General features: G+C 45.0%; 6 protein-coding genes across 6 annotated transcripts; 4 read left to right on the top strand and 2 right to left on the bottom strand.

Moving 5' to 3' along the window:
• The first annotated feature begins 71 nt into the window (after positions 1 to 71).
• Positions 72 to 1815, top strand: K441DRAFT_637188 (PLP-dependent transferase). The gene is made up of 3 exons (XM_067646499.1): positions 72 to 493; positions 548 to 1173; positions 1229 to 1815. Exons 1-3 carry the CDS (start codon positions 405 to 407, stop codon positions 1666 to 1668), a joined length of 1155 nt encoding a protein of 384 aa, XP_067503400.1. The 5' UTR covers positions 72 to 404; the 3' UTR covers positions 1669 to 1815.
• A 40-nt stretch (positions 1816 to 1855) lies between these two features.
• K441DRAFT_696746 (elongator complex protein 1) lies at positions 1856 to 6396 on the bottom strand (the record flags this gene model as incomplete). The annotated part of the gene is made up of 11 exons (XM_067652924.1): positions 1856 to 2463; positions 2521 to 2946; positions 2993 to 3242; positions 3325 to 3458; positions 3521 to 3735; positions 3828 to 4170; positions 4219 to 4372; positions 4450 to 4967; positions 5026 to 5118; positions 5195 to 5996; positions 6040 to 6396. 11 exons carry the CDS (start codon positions 6394 to 6396, stop codon positions 1916 to 1918), a joined length of 3840 nt encoding a protein of 1279 aa, XP_067503399.1. The 3' UTR covers positions 1856 to 1915.
• A 97-nt stretch (positions 6397 to 6493) lies between these two features.
• K441DRAFT_660679 (uncharacterized protein) lies at positions 6494 to 7175 on the bottom strand. Its single transcript, XM_067648745.1, has 4 exons — positions 7136 to 7175; positions 6913 to 7090; positions 6830 to 6862; positions 6494 to 6764 (listed from the first exon to the last, which is right to left on the bottom strand). The coding sequence occupies exons 2-4, from the start codon at positions 7088 to 7090 to the stop codon at positions 6736 to 6738; spliced, it is 240 nt and encodes a 79-aa protein (XP_067503398.1). The 5' UTR covers positions 7136 to 7175; the 3' UTR covers positions 6494 to 6735.
• Positions 7176 to 7320: 145 nt separating this feature from the next.
• Positions 7321 to 11103, top strand: K441DRAFT_660678 (antiviral helicase). Its single transcript, XM_067648744.1, has 6 exons — positions 7321 to 8099; positions 8148 to 8238; positions 8289 to 9350; positions 9404 to 9993; positions 10043 to 10605; positions 10663 to 11103. The coding sequence occupies exons 1-6, from the start codon at positions 7410 to 7412 to the stop codon at positions 10841 to 10843; spliced, it is 3177 nt and encodes a 1058-aa protein (XP_067503397.1). The 5' UTR covers positions 7321 to 7409; the 3' UTR covers positions 10844 to 11103.
• Positions 11104 to 11258: 155 nt separating this feature from the next.
• K441DRAFT_660677 (tethering factor for nuclear proteasome sts1) lies at positions 11259 to 12781 on the top strand. The gene is made up of 2 exons (XM_067648743.1): positions 11259 to 11489; positions 11550 to 12781. The coding sequence occupies exons 1-2, from the start codon at positions 11411 to 11413 to the stop codon at positions 12425 to 12427; spliced, it is 957 nt and encodes a 318-aa protein (XP_067503396.1). The 5' UTR covers positions 11259 to 11410; the 3' UTR covers positions 12428 to 12781.
• Positions 12782 to 12911: 130 nt separating this feature from the next.
• Positions 12912 to 14634, top strand: K441DRAFT_705821 (uncharacterized protein). Its single transcript, XM_067653622.1, has 5 exons — positions 12912 to 13432; positions 13492 to 13690; positions 13808 to 13914; positions 13972 to 14087; positions 14139 to 14634. The coding sequence occupies exons 1-5, from the start codon at positions 13084 to 13086 to the stop codon at positions 14304 to 14306; spliced, it is 939 nt and encodes a 312-aa protein (XP_067503395.1). The 5' UTR covers positions 12912 to 13083; the 3' UTR covers positions 14307 to 14634.
• Positions 14635 to 16506: the final 1872 nt, after the last annotated feature.

Below are 16506 nucleotides of genomic sequence, written 5' to 3'. Positions count from 1 at the left end.
ATGGGAACCCTTAAAAACCGTTATAGCCCTCTTATCCGTCAATCCCCATAAGCAACGTTACGCGTATTTGAAGCCCATCCTCCCACACTGACTCCAATTACCCACAAACACGTGCTGTCAAGCTGCATCCGCTCTCTACGATATCATAACCCTGAATTCTGCACCCTGGTGTCCCTACTGCGGCTTCTATCCGACTTTACCCCTCCACATCCACCCTGGCTCCTCCGCGCGCTTCCTCCCGGCTCGGTCTCTTTGCTAGACATCTCGACACTAAAACCGTCTTTGAGCTGAACACGCCCTTCTCTACAGAACGCTCTGCAGTGACCGACGACGATATAGGTAACCCGTCTCCCCGCCGGGCAGCGAAGTCTCCCCCCCGGGCAGCGAAGTCTCCCCCTGACACCATGTCGAACCAACCGCCCCACCCAGCACTCCTGATCCCAGGACCAATTGAGTTTGACGATGCCGTTCTGCAGGCTATGAGCCACTACAGGTCCGTTCGATGGTCTTATCCCTTCTCATGTGTATATTGCTAACTCCAACCCAGCGAGTCTCACGTCAGTGCCCCCTTTGTAGAAATTTTTGGCGAAACACTGTCCATGTTACGGAAGCTCTTCCAAACCGCCGACCCGGCTTCACAACCATTCGTTATATCTGGCTCGGGCACTCTCGGCTGGGATCAAGTTGCCGCTAATCTAGTCGAGCCTGGCGACGAAGCTCTTGTCTTGCATACTGGATATTTCGCCGACTCGTTCGCCGACTGCTTCGAAACGTACGGCGTCAAGGCTACTCAATTGAAGGCTCCAATTGGGGATAGGCCACAGCTGGATGAGATTGAGACAGCGCTGAAAGAGAAGCAGTATCAGGTGCTTACTGTCACCCATGTCGACACATCGACAGGTGTATTGAGCGAGCTCAAGGCTCTTTCTGAGTTGGTTCATAGAGTCAGCCCAGAAACACTAGTCATTGTCGATGGTGTCTGCAGCGTTGGTTGCGAAGAGATCATGTTCGACAACTGGGGTCTCGATGTTGTGCTCACTGCTAGTCAAAAGGCCATCGGCTGCCCTGCTGGTTTGAGCATATTGATGGTATCAGGCCGAGCAATTGAAAGATTTAAGGCTCGTAGGACACGGCCGACATCTTACTTCGGTTCTTGGAAGAACTGGCTTCCGAGTAAGCTTTGCTCGTCAGCATCGTCAAATCTAAATCTGCTAATACATATCCTCAGTCATGCAGAATTACGAGGCTAAAAAACCGAGCTATTTCGCAACTCCGTCACCACAACTTATCCATGCGCTTCACACCGCTCTGACTCAAATACTCTCTCGACCTCTGGGACAGCGATTTGCTGATCACCGTGCCGCGTCACAGAAAATCAAGAAAGCAGTTACAAACCTTGGGCTCAAGCAACTTGCTACAAGGCCGGAGAATCAAGCAAACGGTATGACGGCAGTATACCTTCCTGAAGGTGTACAGGCACCCGAGATCTTGTCCAGTTTGATGAAGAAGGGCGTCATATTTGCCGGAGGCCTTCACAAGGAGATTGCTACGAAGTATATTAGATTTGGTCATATGGGCGTAAGCGTGATAGACCCTAATAGACAGGACGTTGATAAAGCACTTGAAGCATTGAAGATAGGATTATCGGAGGTGGGGTACAAAGTCTAGATTTAATTTCTCTGAAAAGATTAGGGAGGGTGTGCTGTATATAGCTCGCTATTAATATTGTCGCGGGCCTTGGTTGGAAACGGCTTTATAAAAGTTGTGTCAGACATGATTGTGAAAAAAGCTAATGATAGACCTGTCTTTACCATCTTCTCTTTGACTTTACGGTACGATCGACGAAAGGTTGACTCGAGCTGTAAGCATGACTGCGTGCTGATGCTAATTCCTGGCCATTAAAGGTTACAGGTTGCTACCCTAACAAAGATATCCTCTCAAATTCTTTAACCACAGGTGGTTCTCTTTTCTTGCTTTGTTCCTCCAAACTATCCCATAAGACACCCTCTGCACCGACAGGCCTTTCAACCCCACCCACCGCTTGAGTCGTGTCTTCACTAGCCTTCCCGGTCTGAAACACCTCGTTAATAGAATCATTGCATAAGATGACCACGTCCCTCATAGCTTGTGCAATGGCAGCCGCCTGTTCACGCATCCTTCTCCGTATCAATCCCTCTACAAGCCTCTGTACCTCCTCGTTGACCCGATTAACCCGCTCAACAAGTCTTTCGATAGAATTCACAAGGTATTCCTCTTCGTACACACTCCCTTTTTTTCCTCTGGCCCGCTTGCGCTCTTCACGCCTCCGATTCTTCGAGGTCTTACGCGTCGTCGTGGTATTAATCGTACCAGTGCGATTGGTATAACGCGTCATGAAAGTACCGCCAGACGTGGACGTTTCAGTGGGGGCGAGCGAGACATTATCCGGGATGTCCGGAGAGTCAATGCCGTCAAAGAATGTCACTACACGATATCAAGATAAGAATCCTGTAGATTACAAATAGGGAGTGGGTAGCATACGTGGGTCTTCCGCCTTCTTCTGACGCAATTCTCGTAGCCGCGGCACCTGTGCTCCTAATTGTCCTTTGCAATCGGCCAATAGCTCCGTCATTGATGCAAGCCCTTCGATTAAGCCCACGTCGACCACGCCTTCAAGGAGCTCGGGCTGTTGTTGCAATGATACGAGACGAATGGCGTCTGAAAAATAATAGCCTTTGCAGAACACCCGCACTGCGGTTTGTATATCATGAAGATAGTCGAAGTAGATTGTGGCTGCGGAAAAGAAATCTCTGGTCTCAACAAGGCCTTCTGCAAGCGTAGTTGCGAGGACAGAGATCTCGGCAGCGGGAAGTGGAGCGAGCATGGCCGAGGAGAGACTCTCCTGCCAGAGATTTGCGGCACGATAAGCTTCACTAGCTGAGGCGTAGCTAGTCAAGTATTCGTAGGCTAAACGGTATCAGTGGGATAAAACATAAACGGGCGTGTTATTTACCAACTCCTGCCTCCTTGAACCTATTTTGATTGCTGAGGTAGTCAGCGTAGAGCCTCATGATTTCGGTCAGCTGAATAGGCTGATATTTAAATAGTGCAAGAGCGTTGCTGTGAAGAGCGTGCTTTTCTACGTAAGCTCCGAGCTCATCCAAAGCTTCGAGAGCGTATAGATGGGTTAATGCTTTCGAGTATCGTCCAAGCTGATCATCGATTTTAAATTTTCGGCGCAATTGAGGCAATTCTTGAAGAGACTGAAGATATGGTAGGTATTCCCGTGGGTCCTTGTTTCACCGTCAGTAACTATGCGTGGGAAAAACCGGAGGCATACAGTACCTTTTGTGATTGTTGGGCTATCAATAATGCCAACTCAAGATTGTAAATACCTAAGGCACACTCATAAAGCTGGTTGACATCCGCTAGGAAGCATATATGCTCGGCAGCTCTCTCAACCAAAGGATCCCGCGCTTCTAATTAATAGGACTAATTAGTTCTATTATTCATTTAACGAATTAATAGCCTTTATTCTTACCCTGAAGTCCGCCAACCACTAGTAGCCCAGCGCTGAGGTCAGCCGGGCTCTTGCATACGTGTGCCGTGATAATGTTTTGTAGGTGTACCGTTTTGGATGCCTCCAGGACTCTCAAAATGGCATCACAGATGCTATTAACTTTGGATGTGTTGCCAAGAGAGATGGTTTTACTAACGCCGGTTGTCAATGCGGCTGTACTTTTGCTTCTTTCCCCCCTGGATGTTTCTTTGTACATAGTTTTTGATACATCTTCGTTGCTAAAGAGATCAGCGGGGTGTGGTGCACGGACTAGGTAGGATATGCCTACCGAAGCTGCGAAAGGAATAGATCAATGTGATCTACTCTTTTAATCTGGGCTACGAATGTATCTATATTTGCTATAAATTTCTCCGGAGCATGATCGTGTAGGATGTTCATGTCTACGCGTTGATTTCGACACGCGAGAAAAGCGGTTCTATAATCCGTGGCTTCAATACTTCGACGGATACTTGCCAGAACTAGGGCGCGAGGATATATTGTCTCCAGATTACCCCTTGGCATCTGCAGGACCACCGAGTAAATTGTTGGCATCACAGTTACTAGACGCGCGCCTCTTTCGATAGTTCTACATCTCTCGTCCTGTTCTGGTTCATCATGTGGAATTTCCATGTCTTATGAAGGTTAGTGTTTAACTCAAGGCGGTTTGTTAGCTTACGCACCCTCTATTGCTGTTAGGTGGATAAATTTTAGGAAGTGTTGAGTGGTTGTGAGGATTAAATGCGCGTTTGTAGCCAGGAATGACGTGCAGTTTCTAACGAGTGGACGTTCATTGGCATACAAAGTGCCGCTGGCAGTGAGTCCAAAGCAGATGCTCTGTGAAAAACGTCAGCTTCTAGATATATAGAGAAGAATATCGGTAGTACGTTATTTGCATAGCATGCTACTTGTACCCAGGGCGTTGGCGATGGAAATTTGGCGATTAGACGGAATCGCAGCTCTTCAGCAGTATTTGAGAAATCATCTTCAGCGACAACTTCTAGAACCGAGCCCTGTACACTTTGCAGATATAACCTGCTCCCTTCTATGCCTGGAAAGAGATTTGATATACGCCCAAATCCCTCGATCCGCTCTTGTAATTCGACCTTTTCTTCTCTACACCTCCACAAAGCGCTTTCTCCCCCCTCCCGTTTATCAGTGAGAACTAAAACGTCCGTATCTCCTTTAAAAGCGACCTGGCGAGAGTAATGGTGACGCGGTATAGCACTGCGCCATAGGACCGAAGGAGCAGGAATTGGCTTCTTGTGGATATCGAAGGCATATATTGAAACATCGTTTTCTGAAAGGACCGCCACACGCTTGTTCGAGGCAGAAATGGCAACATCTATCGCATTATTTGCTAGGTCAATTTGATGTAAAGACATTGGCGGCGGGATGTTTGCAACTCGAAGGGCACTGAGCTTTAGTGATGCTATCATTTCATTAGCTAATCCGTTTCGTCTTGCCGGCCGTAGAAATTGTTTCCTTACTGCCATCGATTACGGCCACGACACCGAAATCGTTCGGAGGGTATGTTGAGCCGCTGCTGATTGCGAAAGCAAACTCAAGAGTTTGTATTGTATCTGGTCTCTCGTAAGTGTCCGTGCGGTTAACCTGGGCTTGAAGAATGGAAGGGTTGAGGGTAAATGAAGATCCTACCTGGGGTTGCTAATGCAAGTCGTAGAGGTTTCTCCGGGTGCCAGTAGGTGTTAGTAACGATCGTCCCATGCTGCATCCTTGGAAATACCACTTCTTGCTTGAGGTAATAGTGATAATTACCCATTGTCCATAACTGGAGTTTATCTGGATAGCATACAGAAAGCGCGCTGGAATCGATATTCCAATCTAACTTCAGCGGCATTGTCAAGCTGTCCAATTCTTCGGATGTCATTCGTAGGCTGAATTGGCCATGTCGAAGGCCATTTCGCTCGAAGAATACAATATCAATTCGATCCTTCAGTCGTTGGATTCCGGCGAGGATATTTCCCGCGGGTCGCCAGCTAAGAGCGCCCTCGAGCCCATCGAGCGGCTCACTCACACTATCTAGTAAACCTTCTCTTGAGTAAACTCGAATCATACGGCGTTTCTCTCTTTCAATTGTATTGATAGCCACGTATGCACCATCGCCTCTCCAGCTTATAGAGACTGAATGGTTATCAAAAGGACTAAGGACTCCTTCATCAACATATTCGGGTATCGTGGGATCCCGCAACGCCTTAGCTCTTTTACCCTTGAACTGAGTCTCAGATTTTCCCCATCCGACAGAGACATGGCTAGAGACTTTGACGTCCTCGGAAGTGAAAGCAGCGCTTGCAATATTTTCAAACTCGCGTGTCATATAAAGGAGAGTGCTGGCGTGAGTCGTGAGTGCCAGTAGCTCTTCATCCGGGGACCATGCGGCAGCTGATATCCCTGCATCTACCGAGCCTACGATTTCGATGGGATCTTCGCCAAGAAGCGGCTCTTCATGCGGCAGCTGATATCCCTGCATCTACCGAGCCTACGATTTCGATGGGATCTTCGCCAAGAAGCGGCTCTTCTCTGACAATCACAATGTCTCCACCGGCTAGGATAAGACACGAAGTTGAAGAGTCTGAAAAATGATGGAGGTCTAGAATGGCGTCGCAGGGAAGACTTGGGATAGGGCACGGTGCATTCCAAGAAGCAATAATCTCCAGCCTCTGTTCTGGGGTTTCTGTATATTCTCTCAGACGCTTGAGCTCAATGACGGCGGCAGACTCTGAAGGCCCAAAGGCGCATATTAGTGAGTCTGTGGACGCATCCCAAGCGCTGGCTGTAAGCGGCAAGGCATTGTTAGAAAATTGCAACAGTGTTTGACCTGTGTTTTTTAAGTTACGCATGGCGGGATTTTGGGTCAAGGAGAAGGAGTGGTGCTTTTGAGATGGCCTCGCGGATTATTTAATTGATAGTAATAAAATTTCACGCAGGCTAGTTATAGCCTAGTTTGCCAAGCTAGGATGCAGCCCTGTTGGAACTTTTTACATGTGCTGGGTATCATCGCAGGCTTCATAGCGTAAGTGGCAGGACTTAGTTAATAGAGATACACATAGCTCAGTACCGTATTAGCTTTCACATGAAATTTTGTACAATTCCTATAGTTAGGAGAGATTTGATATCCGCTTTCTACTATCTTCTTGTAACAGCAAAGAGTGCTTAATCCAGCATCCCAAGCTCCATAATCATGGCTTATTCTTCTTCGTCTGCCAGACTGTTTAATTGTACGGTGGTTAGGTCTTGATATTATTATGGAATATAAAGGCTGGGGTAGCCCACCAGCAACGCCGAACGGCGCCCCAAATCCAACCGCTACACAAATGATTAGCAAAGCATGGGCTAAATTGGACCCTAAATCATACCCATGAAGGACCAGTATCTTAGTGCAAACCACTTTGTCAAAGGGTTGAACGGGATGTTGCTTCGCGGGCCCTCAGGGTAGTGGTAAGGACTAGATAGTTGGGCGCGGGTTGACTGGAAGCCGCGACGGGCAACAAGGGCAGCGGTTGTAGATGCGCGGAAAGTAGACCGGGGGAGCATCTAGACACATTAGATTTTTCGGCATGGGTGGGAGATATAACGGACATTTGCGAAGAGTGAGCGCAATTGCAGAGTGAGAGTCGAGTAATTGAGCTGGATTGGGACCAGGAGTCGGTTTGGTTGCGTGATGCGATTCCGTGGAAGCTTCCCAGTTCTACTTCTGCCACGCCAAGCTGTTTGTCCTGTTTGCGCTTTCCTGGAACCTCGATTGATTTTCATAACCAGATGAGCTCTTCTCAAAGAAATTCCACGCCGTGCACACCTGCTGCTTAGGGCACATTGATCCCTCACTCCACCCTACCTTCACTCAAACCGTGCTATGGACGAGCTATTCGACGTCTTCGAAGACGATCCTCAGGCTCCAACCGAGCTCAAATACCCGAAGAAGAGTAAGAAACGTCAGGCTAATGGAGATGTCAAAGCAGTATCGCACACCGATGCGCCAGTACCTAACATCCCGGCTTTTCTACCGGACTCCAAGGGAAGTGGAGATGCGCAGATTGCGAAACGCCAAAGGCGAGATGTCGAGCCAGAGCTAGTCGTTACAGATGCATTCGAAACGGAACAGTCAAGAGAGGTTGCTGCATCTGCTGGATTACAGGGTCAGCAAGATGGGGTAGCAGTAGTCCTCTCCCATCAAGTGAGGCATCAGGTCGCCCTGCCGCCAGACTACGATTATGTCCCAATCTCAGAACACGAACCACCACAACAACCAGCGCGGACATGGCCTTTCACCCTAGACCCTTTTCAGCAGGTTTCAATTGCCTCAATCGAGAGAGATGAAAGCGTCCTTGTCTCTGCACATACTAGCGCTGGTAAAACCGTTGTCGCCGAATATGCTATCGCACAGTGTTTAAAGAACAATCAAAGAGTCATATACACGAGTCCAATCAAAGCTTTGAGCAATCAGAAATACCGCGAGTTTACCGCCGAGTTTGGCGATGTTGGCCTTATGACTGGAGACGTGACGATAAACCCCACCGCGACCTGTTTAGTGATGACTACTGAAGTATGACTTCTCGCCCCGTTTGATTGAAGGGAACCTGACACCTTATAGATTCTCCGCTCTATGTTATACAGAGGTTCTGAGATCATGCGTGAGGTTGCTTGGGTTATATTTGATGAGGTTCATTATTTACGTGATAAATGTATGTACAGAGGTCTGGATATATTGTGGCGATGCTAAAAAACTCAATAGCTAGGGGAGTTGTATGGGAAGAGACGATTATTCTGCTACCAGACAAAGTTCGATATGTTTTCCTTTCCGCCACGATTCCCAACGCCATGCAGTTCGCAGAATGGATCACGAAAACCCACAAGCAACCCTGTCACGTCGTTTACACAGATTTCAGACCTACGCCGTTACAGCACTATTTCTTTCCCGCGGGTGCTGACGGGATACATTTGGTCGTCGACGAGAAGGGTATGTTTCGAGAGGAAAATTTTCAAAAAGCCATGTCTTCTATCGCCGATAAGCATGGCGATGATCCTGTCGATGCTATGGCAAAGAGAAAAGGGAAGGGGAAGGATAAGAAGCTCAATAAAGGCGGCAATAAGGGACCATCCGACATTTACAAGATCGTCAAGATGATCATGATGAAGAACTACAACCCTGTTATTGTTTTTAGCTTTAGTAAGAGAGAGTGTGAGAATCTGGCTATTTCGCTGAGCCAGCTTGCCTTCAACGACGATTCTGAGAAGGCTATGGTGGCTAAAGTTTTCAGTAGTGCGATTGAGATGCTCTCAGAAGAAGACCGAAACTTACCTCAAATTGGGAACATGCTTCCATTGCTGCGGCGAGGGATCGGTGTTCACCATTCAGGCCTGCTACCAATTCTGAAAGAGACAATCGAGATTCTTTTCCAGGAAGGCTTAATCAAGGTTTTATTCGCAACGGAAACTTTCTCTATTGGACTTAACATGCCTGCGAAGACGGTGGTTTTCACAAGCGTCAGAAAGTTTGACGGTGTTTCTCAACGTTGGGTTACGCCCTCAGAATTTATTCAAATGTCAGGTCGCGCTGGGAGAAGAGGTTTAGATGAACGGGGCATTGTGATTATGATGATTGATGAGAAGATGGAGCCTGCAGTTGCTAAAGAGATCGTTCGTGGTGAACAAGACAAGCTCAACTCCGCATTTTACCTGGGCTACAACATGATTTTAAATCTCATGAGACTCGAGGGTATTTCGCCAGAGTTCATGCTCGAACAATGTTTCTATCAGTTCCAGAATACTGCCAGCGTTTCCGGTCTAGAGAAGGGTACGCATGTGTTGGTTTGCGTTGATTCCACGACACTAACATGTACTTCTTAGAACTTAGTGACCTTGAGATCGAGAAGGCTGGCATGGAGATCGCGGACGAGGCGACTGTGAAAGATTATTATGAATTGCGACGGCAATTGGATACATATACGAGAGACATGCGAGATGTCATCACCCACCCAAACTATTGTTTGCAGTTTATGCAGGCAGGGCGTCTAGTAAGGATAAGGTACAAGGACTACGACTTCGGTTGGGGCGCTGTTGTAAATTTTACTCCCCGCAAGGCCAACAAAGGTGAAGAACTCACACCTCAGCAATCGTACGTCATCGATGTTTTACTACAAGTCGCTAATGACACCAATTTCGCTCCTCAAGCATCACATGACTTACCTCCTGGAGTTCGACCTCCTGCTGCGGGAGAAAAGGGGAAGATGGAAGTGATTCCAGTACTACTCTCTTGTATCGATTCCATTGGTCACCTTAGACTCTTCTTACCATCTGAACTCAAATCCGTAGAGCAAAGGAATGGAGTTCGCAAGGCATTGGAAGAGGTCAAGAAGAGATTTCCCGATGGCATTGCCATATTAGACCCTATTGAGAACATGGGCATTACTGATGACTCTTTCAAGAAACTTCTGAGAGTGAGTTCTACCGGGAGAGTCAGACTTTCTTAGTAATTGACATCAATAGAAAATCGAAGTGCTTGAATCACGGCTTCTCTCAAACCCACTCCACAACTCTCCTCGACTTCCGGACCTTTACAATCAATACGCTACTAAAGTTGCCATTTCAGACAAAATGAAGGATGTGAAGAAAGAGATAGCTAAGGCGCTCTCAATAATGCAGCTCGATGAACTCAAGTGCCGGAAGCGCGTGTTACGTCGTTTAGGATTCATTAATGAAGCTGACGTCGTACAATTGAAGGCTAGAGTAGCATGTGAGATTAGCACTGGCGATGAGCTCGTTTTAAGCGAACTCCTGTTCAATGGGTTCTTTAACGAACTCACTCCTGAACAGTGCGCGGCGTGCCTGAGTTGTTTCATATTCGAAGAGAAAAGCCAGGAGACCCCGGCTTTGAAAGAGGAGTTAGCGAAGCCTTTTAGAGAAATCCAAGCCCAGGCCCGCATAATCGCCAAAATCTCCCAAGAGAGTAAGCTGCCTGTTAATGAAGAAGAATATCTTCAGACTTTTAAGCACCAGCTTATGGAGGTTGTTTACGCCTGGTCAAAGGGCGCTTCATTTGCCCAAATATGGTAAATATATGCCCCACCACTTATTAATATGCCCAATGAGCTAAGTTTCTTCTCTAGTAAAATGACCGACGTTTACGAAGGAAGTCTGATACGGTTGTTCAGAAGACTTGAAGAGCTACTTCGGCAAATTGCACAGGCTTCTAAGGTCATGGGTAGTGAAGATCTGGAGAAGAAATTCACAACTGCATTGGGTATGGTTAGGAGAGACCTCGTGGCTGCACAATCACTGTACCTGTGATCGTCATTCCGTGGTCAATCTGTGTAACGCTCCGGAAGTCGCTCCCAATAGCGAGCGTCTAGGTTCCTTGCAAATAGTATTCTTCGGTGGCTTATTTCCATATGAATTTAGTGGGTTGGAGGACAATAAAGGACGCTTTCGGTGTAATAATCTCTGTATTTTGATAGTCAAAAGGAATTATGATAAATATCTGCTTTGCTTCTTGCAAAAGTGGAGAAGGAGAGGCAAGGCATTTAGAGAAAATTTGAATTCATCGTGCAAAACTCAGAAACAAAGCCTGTCAAGCCGTGTTGACAAGCTGAAACATTCTATTTTTTGAACAACGCAGCGGGCCGGCTGTTGGTTGTGCTTGGCCATCCTTACCGAAATAGGCGGACTTCGTGAATCGCTTTGTGCTTGTGCACCGCTTCGTCTTCACACTACAACCGCCTTATTCTCACTCGACACCGGCACTACAAACACCTTCGCCATCGTCTCTATAATCTATCATCGCCCACCATTTGACCATAGACCTCTTCGAATACTTGCATATTCTGCGTCTCAGGGGCCTCCTGGGGTGCTTCAGTCATGAATAGCGTCATCGCCAGTCAACATATTGCCGCTCCCCACCTCCTTCCAAACAACCGTCTCTCACCCTCTCGCTCCAGTGAGTATCCACCCTACCACCTTAAGTGTGTGCATTCAGCTGACTGCTTTCAATTTTAAGTGCTATCCTCTTCAAACACTATGTCTAGCCGGAAAAGAAAGGCCGATGATGAAGGAAGCAGTGGAGACAATGATGATCGAATGTCTGCATCACCTTCTAGCTCTCCCGCGATGGCCCTGCGATCTCTTCCGCAACAAAACTTCAGTCGCTCGGCAAAACGTATGCGAACAAATGTTACTGGGCGGCCACTCGCTTTGCCTCGTTTATTGGAGACTTTGGGTGCCGATGATATGAGGAATATTCTTCGATCGATCTGCGAACGCCATCCTGATATCGGCACGGAGGTTGTGTCTACAGCTCCTAGGCCAGGCGTCCCATCTGCTCTAAATGTTTTAAACAACTATGAAACAACTTTCCGAGCTTCTTTTCCTTTTGGCGGTCGGTCCTCCTCCGATTATTCGTACAACCGAGTACGACAAACTTTGATTAACCTACTCGAAGCACTAAAAGATTTTACTCCACATTTTTTACCTCCAAATGAAACTCAAGCAGCCACATCGCTAAATTTTCTTGATGGCGCCACCGAAATCATACATCGCCTTCCTGACTGGGATACTTATCAGCACAATCGACACAAACAGGAGGCCTATGAAGAGATGGCTAAGGCTTGGGCTTCTGTGATACATGAGGCGGCAAAGAGGGCAGGTGGTATTCAGTTACAGTACGGTGGTTGGGACCAGAAGCTCTCGAAACACAATGAGATATCTGGGGGGAGGATGCAAGGTGCGATAAACGAATTACGTGGAAGCTTGGGCTGGATGGGAAGAGACCCGGTTGGTTCTACGCCTGGCGGAACAGCTGAGCCAATGTCTATTCGGCAGCAACTTCTAAGTGGTACTTATGGGATGGGTGCACCTGTGAGAGTAGGGCCTTGGTAACGATCAGGAATTCCTGGATACCTTGAGATTGTGGAGCGTCGGGTAGTGATCGTGTTCTTCATCCGATCACTGCGCCCCAGGTTTTTCTTCGCTTCTGCGAGCCCCTAACGACTATTGAGTATTGATTCAATGCATGGCGGCATTAGTATTTCCAAGAGCATTTGGCATATTGGCTTTCTTTCTGGGGCGTTCTAGCCGGCTGCATGTCTTTCGCTACATTGGCATAATGTCTTTTCCTTACAGCACGCCATTTGTGGGTTGGAGGCGAGCTTGTTTTGTGTTTTGGTCTTGGATGCAATGAAGTAGATTCTCCTATAGACTGAGACCTCAATTTATATTATATTAACTTTTGGCTTATTATAGTGACCGTCAAAGAGAAACTTTAAACGACGCCACAGTGAGGCTTGATAGGTAATGCACGTGATTTTAAGGGGGTTTCCCGTGACTCGCCCCTAAGCCTTGTTCTCACTAACCACACTTCACCTGTGCCTCACTATTACTCTTCGTGCGACCAAGGTTGCTCTTGGCTTCTACTGGACTTCAGTTTTGTCATCACTTCCTTTTCAGCTCATCCTTTGCTCGAACCGACAATTACTCTGATGCTTGTCTGCAACCTCGGCTTACCTCGTTTATTAACTGCATACCCCTGATCCATCATGGCAATCACTAGCGTCCCTGGTCTCGAAGTTAACATCGTTGTCAACGGTAAAGAGCTGCAGGAATATGATGATGATGAAGATGAGGCCGCGAAGCCCAACACTGTCACAAAATATGTTGAGGCTATATCAAACGCTACCTTCGAGATTCGATGGTGCATCAGCTCCCAATTTCCCCATTCCACTCACGATATTCAAGTATCCGTCTATTTAGACGGCAACCTCATCGAGGAGGTAATTTCACCGCAGGATAGGATTTTCAGGCCCGTCCATACCTTGAGCGGAGCACGCACTTCAGAAGGGGGACGGTGGTTTGAGCACAAGTTTTGCTTCTCCGAGATATGTACAGGTATGGCCATCTACTAGTCTCGATCAATATTTATTTGAGGAGATAATAACATGCACAAGACGACGGTGATGCTCGTGCTGTTGGGGAGCAGCTCAAAAAGACACTTGATGCTATCGGGGAGATTTCCGTTAAGCTTCACCGCGTGAAGGTACTTGCGGCCACAGAAAACCATAAAAACCGTCAACACAGTGAGATTTCGCATGTTGGAACTCTCCCTGAGAAGGCTCTTAAAGGTAGAGCTATCTCTCATCAAACAAGGCAGGTAACATGTTGGAACTCTCCCTGAGAAGGCTCTTAAAGGTAGAGCTATCTCTCATCAAACAAGGCAGGTAACTTCCTGCCATCTCACGTAAAGCATTTCTAACGATACTGAAGCCTCCGCCCAAGCCAACCAATTTGTGCTCTGAACGTTGTTAATGCTCAATTGATTGATCCCAAATGCACACCATTTGCAACCTTCAACTTCCGCTATCGATCTCGAGGCGAGTCTAATACTCTCTTCACCAAACAACCGAGTTGGCTAATGGAACACTTTGTAGCTGCATTAAAAGCGCTATGCATCATACCTCGGAGCCCAAGCCCAGTACCGTTGGAGGACAGACCAGTTGATGACTTATCCCCAGAGGAAATGCGCGAGCTTCTAAAACGTCAACGGGTATGCCATTACTATTATAGATAACTTATTCACTTGCTCAGCGTTTAGTAGGAACGAGACGCCACATCCCGTTTCATCAAGCAAGAGCTAAAAAGAGGCCGTACGCAGAGTAGCCTCGAAATTTTTGAGGATGATGAGCTATCCGTGGTAGAAGAACGCCCCCGGAAACTTCACCGCACGTTGAATGAGCAAGGCATTGAGACCATTGATTTGACTTAAGTTCCCTACCCTCTTGATATTTGGGCCCGGCATTTGGCGCAAGGGAACGGTTTAATGGTTGGTTCAGAAGATTGCGTGTGGTTGGGTGATTCCTTGCCTCAATAATTTTATTGTTTTGATTGTTTCCGTTCTTCCGCGTTTGGGGCTGCAGGTCGATGAAAATAGCGTCATCGGCCTGGTGGAGTATATGGCGCTGCAGCAAATGCAACCGGTGTATTTGTAAAGCATTAATTTTATCAAACGGAGGGCCTCTCTGAATTCTGGTTCTGTCAAGTTTATACATTAGGTAAGCATGGTCAAATACAAGGGAAGAAAATGTACGTGCTCGAAATATCTAAACCAAAAACTAATAACTGGCATGAAAATAACATAGTCTATATAGGCCTTTCGGTACTCGGATGCCCGCTAAAATATAATTCTGTAGCGCTAGTTGGCCAAATCTAGAAGCACAGATTATAATATTTTACGCAGCATACGCAGCATACAGATTATATCAGCATTTTGTTGGGGTGCCAAGATCCTAGAGGCCTCCTATATAAATATAGTAAAGTTTAGGTACTATAAGAAGTAAATCTATAACACAAGATTCTTATAAAGAATTATAATAATCCTCTAGGCGGCCACTATAGTTAAACTAAAATAGTAGAATTACTTTAATATAAATACTATTAGCTAAAGCTTAAATAGAAAACAAAGGAGTATATTAGCTATTATAAGAAGTATTAAGTATATAAAATCTATAGGTATAAGCTATAGGGTTTACTTAAATTGGTTCTTCCCGTTAGTAAGCTATAGCAATATTACGCTGTATACTTTATTATAGATCTTCTGCTATCTAAAAATAGGTAAGGATAAATATATAATTTAGTCCCTATACTTATTAATAGGGTTTTAAAGTATATTTAGTACCTTCCTGTTAATAAGATAATTAATATATAAATACCTACAAATCTAATTAAGGAGGAATACTTTTTTAAAGTAGATTAACTATACTCTATTATTACTAATAGGGTAGTATTTTTATAAGCTGGTACTAGTCGGGCTTATACTTCTATTTAATAATAGACTACTATTATAGCATAACTTTCTATTTATAGATAGATGGGTAAACAGAACGCTAAAACTAGGAACTAGAGTTTTACTTATAAATATATTTAAACTACTAGTAAGGTAATTAGTATAAGCTCCTTCTGTATATAGAATACGCTTATAACTTAAAGTAATACTTCTTATATTAGTATATACTAATCTAGATTGCCTATAGCGTTTAACTATTTAGGTTTAATAGTATACCTAATAATTACTAGCTAAAGCCGTATAATTAATTATAAAACCCTACTAGAAAGTTTAAAGATATCTACTAAAGAGTATAAGACCTATTAACTATTAAAGAAGCTTAATATAAGATACATAGGTCCCTTCTATATTAAGGAATAAATTAGTAAGCTAGCCTACTATCTCTAACTACCCCTATCTATAGCATATATGCATTTAGTATTTTATATAAACCTACTAGAGCTATAGCATAAACTATTACTAGAAAAAAACTTCCGCCTAAGTCTAATTAAATACCCTAAAGTAGTGGGCAAGCGGTATAAGGTTAAAGCTATACTATAAGTCTATTAAGAATAAGCTTTAATATAAAGTTAAATGGCTAGACTAGCCTACTAAGGACTCTATATAGAAACTAGAGGATTACCTTAATTATTATAAAGATATTTTAAAAGAATATTAGGACTAAGGTCTATAATCTATAAATTATAAAAAGCGCTTTAATACTATAGTATTATTGTAACCTATAAAGAAAGCTTAGAGTAGGCCATAAAAGGCCCTAAAGAGTAAGAAATAGGTCAAATTAAATATAGAATAGATAAGCTCTGGAAACTATAAGGATTAGGGCTACAGCCTAAGGTAGAATATATTCTTTACTTTTTACCGTATAAAATATAGAATCTAATAAGGTATTTCGCTAAAATTGTATTCTTATTAATTAGTTTATACTAGAAATAATGTTTCTATATATAGGCTTATAAGGCCTCTTTAAGTACTAATTAAGGTTCTTAATTGCTACTATATATAAGAACTAATCCTAAATTCTATAATTCTAAACCATAAAATACCTAATCTAAAAGCCACTATACCTTAGGAGTAGGAGTAGGATTAGTATCTATTTGTTACAGAAGCAGGCACAAACTAGAAT

The sequence above is a fragment of the Cenococcum geophilum genome (genome assembly GCF_001692895.1).
Source record: "Cenococcum geophilum 1.58 unplaced genomic scaffold K441scaffold_24, whole genome shotgun sequence".
NCBI lineage: Eukaryota > Fungi > Ascomycota > Dothideomycetes > Gloniales > Gloniaceae > Cenococcum > Cenococcum geophilum.
This window is presented reverse-complemented; position numbering and strand designations above follow the sequence as displayed.